We start from the raw sequence: 8,813 nt of genomic DNA, 5'->3' as shown, positions 1-8,813 counted from the left end.
TATTCATGAATGAAATCATTGAAAAATTGCCAAATCAGATGACAGCACGAACAGCATAGGGCGTCAATAATTAAAAGATCGTATTTTAAAGTAGCCTACAGGTGAAACTGGTCATCAGAAAAGTGTGAAATTTTGAGGAGGACTGGAAATTTGTTTCAAGGGGGAAATATCAGTTGCGCATGTCGCCACCAGAGGGCGTTTCACTTCTAATACCTGTAATAAACACGTAAATTTATGTGATGTCACGCAGCAGCTGTTATAAAACCTAGAAACATTCGCGGGGTATCTTGTTTCTCAATGTGTTTGCTACTCGCAATGACGATAAGTTTACAAGCGCTTCCTTGGTCAAATTGTTTTACCAAAACAGCAATTCCGCAGTAACTGCTCTACGGAAATATCGGACTTGGAAGAGGATTCGAAAAGGTCCAGTGAATGTTAAAAGCCTGCGGAGTATGATAACGAAATTTGAAAATACATGATCGTTGGAAGAAAACCCGTTTCTATAGACAAATCTGTCTATAGAAACGGTACCTCCTGTACTCGAGTACAAGAGGTTTCGCTTCAGGTGGAAGAGGACAGAGCTTCAAATTCTCGTGGTAGCACTATAGTGTCTGGCGTGTAGCACAGGCGTTGGATGTCAACTATCCCTAAAGCCGGGTTTTCCTAGGAGCAGGTTTCCTATGCCTCGCGCAACGTGATTCGCCCAGCGCGACACGCCGTCCACTCACCAATAAGAAAAGTAGCATGACTTTTCCTACACAGAGCAATACGCCTCACGACAGCGCTTTACGTCGGGCGTGATTGGCCGACTGCTTCTGGAGGAGTCAAATGCGTCGTGCGCCGCGGTTTTGCCGATATTTTCTTCTCTTGTATTTTCTTTCCCTTCCCTTCTAACTGGAGCATGCAGACGACAGAGTAGCTGATGCCAAGGCCATATACTTTATATAGCCGCCCTGATCTGATGCGTCACGCTAGGAAAACACAAACGCGTAGCGTAATTATGTAACACGTTTCTGCCCTCGCGAAATGTTTTAATTCGGTTCACGGCGAGCAACAAACCTATTCCTAGGTAAACCCGGTTTTAGATCATGCGGAATATCCTCCGATATTATCCGTACAAACATTCACTTGTGCAGCGGTTGCTTCCACATGATCATGACGCTCGGTTCTCACTGCAGTGTCTAGCCAACACCCCCATAGATAAGATCGTCCCCGCGATCAGCCTCCACTTCGTGACGTCACGACTTCAGTGTGGAGGCTTTCTTATCTATAGGGGGTGTTGGTTTATTACTAGAGTAGTATATAAACATTTCCAAACAAGACTTGAAAAACATCGTTGTAGAGGAATTCATCGTTGTAACGAGATTTCACTACTTAATTTTTCAAAACAACTACTTCGATTCTAAAGTACATTGTATATAAAATTCGGGTAAGTTAGCTAGAAAGATAGTCACTTAGCAACAGTATTGAATATTGTATTAATTTTTGGTTTTCAACATGTACTCAATGTATGTATATATACTGTATATTTGTATATATACTTATTACTATTAATTCATCAATAAGTGTCATTCACACTAGTAATTATAATTATTGAACAACTATTAATTAATCGAGGTGGGTGGGAACAGTGGCGTCGGAGCCGGGGGTGCTCAAGCACCCATAGTAATTTGTGGCATGGATCCGAGCACCCCCAGAATTGATTCAGAAATTAAAATTTACGATATAATACTAAAGACGAGCACCCACAGTTTAGAAACACTTCCGACAGGTGCGTAGCCAGAAATTTCGTTCGGGGGGGGGGGGGAAGATCAAAGTGATATAACTTTGATTTGGCCATCTTTTTCCCTTTTTGTAGTAATTTTCTCACATTTCTGTGGGGACCCACTACGCTCTTGACTTCCGACACTCCTTCATCCGCATAAGTTTCATGATTTTTAAAACCGAAGCCCTTTCAGAGGTTGTAAATGATAAATTTCCTGTAGCAAATGGTAAAAAAAAATTTCGTCATCCATAACTACTACCAGCAACAGCACAAGACTAACGAAGACACGAAAACTTTTGCAAAAACAATTTTGTATAAATCTTTTATATAGTGTAATGTGGTCCATTTCCTCTATAATACAAATTTCATAAAAAAAAAAAAATTGAATACAAACTTTATAAAAGAGTTTTACCAAGTTTTATAAAACAAATTTTTATCAAACTTTTTATAGTGTAAGGCCGGTATTACACTATAAAAGTTTGATAAAAGTCCTATTATAAAACTTGAAAAATGCAGCCAATAAGGTCAACGGTTACATTATCTAGAATGTACCAATAACCTTATTGGTTAGATTTTTCAAATTTCATAAAAGGGATTTTATCAAACTTTTATAGTGTAATACCGGCCTAATACCGGTCTTTTACGCTCTAACCACTGTACCAATCGTGGTCATAAAACTCCTGTAAAATTAAGCATATTTATCATTAAACGTCGCCAAATATGTTGGCGTCAATCAACAATCGAGCCAAATAACCAAGACCATACCCTGCGAGCAAGCTCTATAGTGAAGATATGAGAGGAAAAAAATCTTGTCCACTCCCTTATTAAATGACGTCATAAAATTCTGCTTTTTCATTGGTTGCTGGTTTTGGGTCTACCTAGAACTCCTTAATACACATAAGTATATGAAGGCGTCTTAGGTCTACCGCAGGCTGTAGACGCACGTGTTTATATGTACGTAGTATATTCTTTTGTTTGCACGTTGATCTGCAGCTGAAATTTTGACGTGAGCTGAGCTTGCGAGTGCTCTCGACGTTTCCAGAACTATAGTACAATTGCTACAAGGTGAGTTGAAGCAAATATGTTTTATGTGTCGAAATTATAGATGAAGTATCGAGTGCACGCCAAATTTGGTGATCATTTTGCTTTACGGTAAACCTAAATATTACCATATGATGCATAGGTTTTTATCTGTTTAAATTAGCGTAGTTATTTTATACGTTTAATTACGGTAGCACCTATAAGAATTATTTAACATGACTAACTTTAAACCGAGAGTTACTAAAAAAAACCAAATGATTTCACTAAATTTGGTCAGCACCCTTTACTTCACATTAGCCATTTTTGTTGAATATATTGCCGATTTTCGCCAGAAACTTGGTCTCGTGCACCGGAACGAGAGACACGGGGTACCCAATCCAATTAACTTTGTCAAGAAATGGAAAGTCTCTCGAATATATATCAGAGAGTCCCCCTTTTCACTAAAAAAAAAAGAAGTTTCCTTATATTATTATTGATTGATTGAGGCTTTTGAATCACGTGATATTTTCCCATTGTTATAAGGATTGATTGAGGCTTTTGAATCACGTGATATTTTCCCATTGTTATAAGGATTAATTGAGGCTTTTGAATTACGTGATATTTTCCCATTGTTATAAGGATTAAGGGACAAAAAAAAATCGTATTCAAGGTAACCAAACCAACATGGCGACTTCGTCGGATGCTCAAAGAGGAGACGTAGCTAGATAAAAGAAATGTGTAAAATCTTTTATTTTACACATTTCCTTTATGAAAAATGTTTCTTTTCAGCGAAAGTTTTTCATTCATGTTCAAGGGCATCGATCTGTTTTTGAGTCACGAAATACTTTAATTAGAAACAGGGGCGTCGGAAGTGTTTCTAAACTGTGGGTGCTCGTCATTAGTTTTTTTTAGTTTTATATCGGAAATTTTAATTTCTGAATCAATTCTGGGGGGGGGGGGGTGCTCGGATCCATGTCACAAATTACCATGGGTGCTTGAGCACCCACAGCACCCCCGGCTCCGACGCCACTGATTAGAAGAAATAAGGAAGGGGATTTAATCTAAGTAATCTATGCCCATCAACAGGCCCGCAGCCAGAAATTTCGTTCGGGGGGGGGGGGACCAAAGTGATACAGTAGAACACTAGATTTGGCTATCTTTTTCCGGTCATTTTCTCACATTTCGGAAGGGGGGAGGGGAAAGGGAGGAACCAGATCACCAAGTTCCCCCCGATACGGCCTTGCCTATCAACTATTATGAATTTCCAAAAAAGAAAAGAAAAAAATTACATTTATTTTAGCATATAAGCCGGGTTTTCCTAGGAGCAGGTTTCCTGTGCCGTGCGCAACGTGATTCGCCCAGCGCGACACGCCGTCCACTCACCAGTAAGAAAAGCAGCATGACTTTTCCTACAGAGCGCAATACGCCTGACGACAGCGCTTTACGTTGGGCGTTATTGGCTGACTCCGTCTGGAGGAGTCAAATGCGTCGTGAGCCGCGGTTTTTGCCGATATTCTCTTCACTGTTGTGTGTTTTCTTTCCCTTCTCTTCAAACCGGAGCATGCAGACGACAGAGAAGCTGATGCCAAAGCGATATACTTTATATAGCCGCCCTAATCTGATGCGCCTCGCTAGGAAAACACAAACTCGTAGCGTGATTATGTAACTCGTTTCTGTCGGCGCGAAATAGTCTAATTCGGTTCACGTTGCGCAACAAACCTATTCCTAGGAAGACCCGGCTTAAGGAGTCTATCGAGAAAGTCACAGTCTATGAACGGTTAACTAGGACAGTCACTTACAGTAGGATGTTTTTAGCACAGTCTGGAATCAGAATGTGGTGGTGAGTCGTCGATGGGCGATAAATTCCGAATAAAATTCACGTTTTTGTAGATGCGTCGTACGGGATAGATGATCCTATAGGCGATGAACTTGATTTTGATGGGATTGGTGAATTCGTTGATATTGATGGATTATGTGATGCCTCTCGAGACAATTTTGCCATGGTTTTAATTTCATTACGAATTTAGTGACGGTGCGCACATGTAAGTTTCGAGGAAATGCCCGCACGGAGCTGCGGCTGTGCTGTCTACATCATGCCTCTACGTGACCGAGCTCGACACGTTTCCTCACCTTGGCGATGACGATCTCGCCACGCTGGCGTACGTGTCTGTCCTTTTGTGTTGTATAGGTCACTGTAACTGGCGATTTCTATTTGTCATCAAGCCTATACAAAAGCCCTGGCGTTGAATCGACGAAGATGTTGGGCCTTCAGTTGGTAAACGGTTGGCAACTCCCTTTTTGGTATGGAGGCAGTCAGTCTGGACAATGCCGAAAATTTGTATGCGATGTATTCAAAAGAATAGGGTTTTTGGCCCACAAACATTTCGTGCGTTCCTTTCGGCGACACGAACATCTCCTTGGGCAGCAGTGAATCTAAAGCAGTGATTCCCACTGCAGTGATGGAAAGTTCCAGGAGGCGATAGAAGATACGGGTATAACATAGAATTATATGGGTTAGATTGCGTTGGGGGCGATGGGAGAAAAAAATTTCTGGAGAAGGAAGCGATGTGGGACAAAAAATGTCCCACTTGACCCAAAATGACCCAAATATGGTCTAAAGCATAGTTTCCCAACTTTTTTTGTCCCATCGCCCCCTTCTTCAGAAATTTTTTTCTCCCATCGTCCCCAACGCAATCTAACCCATATAATTCTATGTTATACTCGTATCTTCTAGCTCCCCCTGGAACATTCCATCACCCCCCAGGGGGCGTTAACGCCCACGTTGGGAATCACTGGTCTAAAGCATAGTTTCCCAACCTTTTTTGCCCCCATCGCCCCCTTCTTCAGAAACTGTTTCTCCCAACGCAATCCAATTCATAGGATCCTATGTATTATATATTATATATCCTATGTATTATGTATTATATATTAATTATACCCGTAGCTTCTACCGCCCCCGGAACATTCCATCGCCCCCCAGGGGGCATTAACGCCCTGGGTATCCCTGGTCTAAAGCATTTTCTCCCAAACTTCTTGTTCCATCGCTCCGCTTCTTTAGAAAATTTTTATTCCTATCGCCCCCTAACTCAAGTCAGCTCATAGGATCCTATACTTGACCCTTAGGGGCCGTTCAAGTATCACGTCAGCAATTTTTGACCACCTCCCCCTTGTCAGCAAAAGTCAACAAAACTCTGACCCCCCCCCCCCCCCCCCCGTCAGCAAAATTTCGTCAACTCTGCCCCCTACCTCCTATTAGTGGATATATACTACATATTGGTGAGATCAGAGACTGTACACGTCTCTACAGACTCCTATGTAGGAGAGACATAGGAGGGCTCCTGTCCCCCCCCCCCAAAAGATCATTTTTTTTAATGCAAAATCAATCAAAATTTCGTAAGAAAATACCTTTATATGTTATTAAAATCGATTTCTGTTAATTTCAATGCTATTGAACGATCCCTTAGCATTCTATCACCCCCCTGGGGGCAATACTGCCCACTTTGGGAACCACTGGTCTACAGTTAACAAAATATCATACATTAGAAACCCTCTTAACGGACACCCCTCTTTTAAGGCAAATAATAATTTTCCTCTTTCATAGTAAATGTATGCTGTTCAAACCCCTGATCAACGTGCACCCCTGTTTTAGGGACGATTTTTTTTTGTCCCACCGGTGCCCGCAAAAGAGAGGTTTCATTGTATAGAATACTCTTTATTTATGAATAGTTTTTCTTTTTTGTTTCCGCAGGTACATGACACAGGATCTTCGTTGGTGGTTTGTTATCCTGCTCGTGAAGAGAAGTGATTAAAAAGGAATCAGTTAACGACGATCATAAAGTTTCACGATTGAACTTTTTTCTGTTTGAAACTTTTTGGAAGCCCCCCCCCCCATTGAATCCCTCGATTGGAATTCACTGCGAGTCGCACCGAAAACTGACTGGAAATCTCTACAAGATGGAAAGACGTCTTTGTGATGGTTGGGGTGAAAATGACTTCGTTGGAATTTCAAATGCGGTGACGTTGTCTTCGTGCGAATCTGATATTGTGGGCAAGGAAGAAGCAGAATCCGTTATTGTGAAGAAACTTCAGGAAGTACAAGTTAAACAGGGTGACTTTAAACACCGGAAATCAATCGGAAATATAATTTTCCCGCACACTGAAGAAAGGCCTCATAAATGTTTTTTTTGCGGTAAAGCTTTCCGTTACATGTGTTTTCTAAAACGGCATTTACGAGTCCACACTGGAGAAAAGCCATTCGAATGTGACATTTGCCTTAAGAAGTTTGCATGTACATCAGATCTTTACCGTCACAGTAATGTTCACACAGGTGAAAAACGATACGGATGCTATTTATGTAGCAAAATGTTTTCACGTAGGAGCAGCTTGATCGTTCACAGAAGAGTTCACACTGGTGAAAAACCCTACGAATGTGAATTTTGCGCGAAAACATTCTCACATAGGAGTAGCTTGATCATTCACAGAAGTGTTCACACGGGCGAAAAACGATACAGATGCTATTTATGTAACAAAATGTTTTCACATAGGAGTAGCTTGATCATGCACAGAAGTGCTCACACTGGCGAAAAACGATACAGATGCTATTTATGTAACAAAATGTTTTCACATAGGAGTAGCTTGATCGTTCACAGAAGAGTTCACACTGGTGAAAAACCCTACGAATGTGAATTTTGCAATAAAAAATTTTCACACAAGAGTACCTTGATCGTTCACAGAAGAGTTCACACTGGTGAAAAACCCTACGAATGTGAATTTTGCGCGAAAACATTTTCACAGAAGAGTTCCTTGATCGTTCACACACGAATTCACACCGGTGAAAACCCCTACTCATGTGAATTTTGCATGAAACAATTTTCAGATAACAGTAGCTGGAATAAACACAAAAGAATTATTCACACAGGTGAAAAACTCTACAGATGTGAAGTTTGCAACAAAACATTTTCCCACAAGAGTATCTTGATCACGCACAGAAGAGTTCACACTGGTGGAAAACCCTATGAATGTGACATCTGCACCAAAATGTTCACAGTTAAGTCAGATCTGATCAGCCACAAGAAGATTCACGCTGGCGACAAGCTCTTTGAGTGTGACACTTGCGATCAAAAATTTGCATATGCATCTTCCTTGGAGATCCACAAGAGGATTCACTCGAGGTCATTCACGACGGATTATATTTCGCTAGGCATAACACTAGGACTCATACCAAAAGTAAAGAAGCTGTGAGGAAATGAGTGAGAGAGAGAGATTTTTTTTCAGCAACAAGAGACAAGCCGATTTCATAATTTTGAATCGTTTAATAAAACATTTGCTTGAAACGTTTCTAGTTTTGAGTCCTTTCTTTTTTAATTTATTTGTGTAATGAGAGGAAAATTGGATCAAAATTTTATATGTATATATTCTGAAGTTTTAAATCTAAGTAAACTTACTTACCAAATTTAGTTCATTTTCATTTACATGATTACAAATACGCGACAAAAAATAATTAAGTGATGGAATAAATTTGAATTCGATCGATGGTCTTCACACCAACGGCGATCATTTTACAGTAAAACATCTCTTTTGCTCGAAACAAGGTATGCGTTGTGGCTGCAATTTTCCCCAAACAAAACATGTAGTTACCCCAGGCTCTACCTCATTGCACCCGAGTGAAACGCTGAAGCAATCAACGACAACTCAAATTTAATTGAATGAATGTCGCTGCACTTGTTAGACAAGGCGATAATACTCTGCATGAAGATTTACGATACCAGAAGTTTACGTCAAAAAAAATTGAAAAATAATGTCAATCTTTGACTTCAATAAAGAATAAAAATTCAAGTTGGCTTCGTGTAAAGTACGGGAAAAACCGGGACACTTTTGCCAAAAAGTCGGGACGGCCAAAAAAAACAGAAAATACCGGGACTGTCCCGGGAAATACGGGACACAGGGTCACCCTAGGCTTAACTGAAATCAGGGATTGAAATTATTTTTCAACTCAAATTACATCCTTATATTAATTTCTTCGAGTATT

The 8,813-nt window shown here is 40.4% G+C and overlaps 1 protein-coding gene across 1 annotated transcript; it reads left to right on the top strand.

The window, feature by feature from the left end:
* The first annotated feature begins 6,662 nt into the window (after nt 1–6,662).
* Nucleotides 6,663–8,049, top strand: LOC149070862 (uncharacterized). The gene has a single exon (XM_089248654.1). It carries the CDS (start codon nt 6,740–6,742, stop codon nt 8,024–8,026), a length of 1,287 nt encoding a protein of 428 aa, XP_089104780.1. The 5' UTR covers nt 6,663–6,739; the 3' UTR covers nt 8,027–8,049.
* The last annotated feature ends 764 nt before the right edge of the window (nt 8,050–8,813 follow it).

This window comes from Pholcus phalangioides, unplaced genomic scaffold, assembly GCF_987345545.1.
Source record: "Pholcus phalangioides strain wild (caught in Gottingen) unplaced genomic scaffold, Ppha-v1.0 ptg000020l_1, whole genome shotgun sequence".
NCBI classification, from domain to species: domain Eukaryota; kingdom Metazoa; phylum Arthropoda; class Arachnida; order Araneae; family Pholcidae; genus Pholcus; species Pholcus phalangioides.
This window is presented reverse-complemented; position numbering and strand designations above follow the sequence as displayed.

Bases quoted from the DNA above. Each gene is read 5' to 3' on its own strand.
- LOC149070862 (XM_089248654.1), top strand. From the start codon at position 6,740: ATGGAAAGACGTCTTTGTGATGGTTGGGGTGAAAATGACTTCGTTGGA.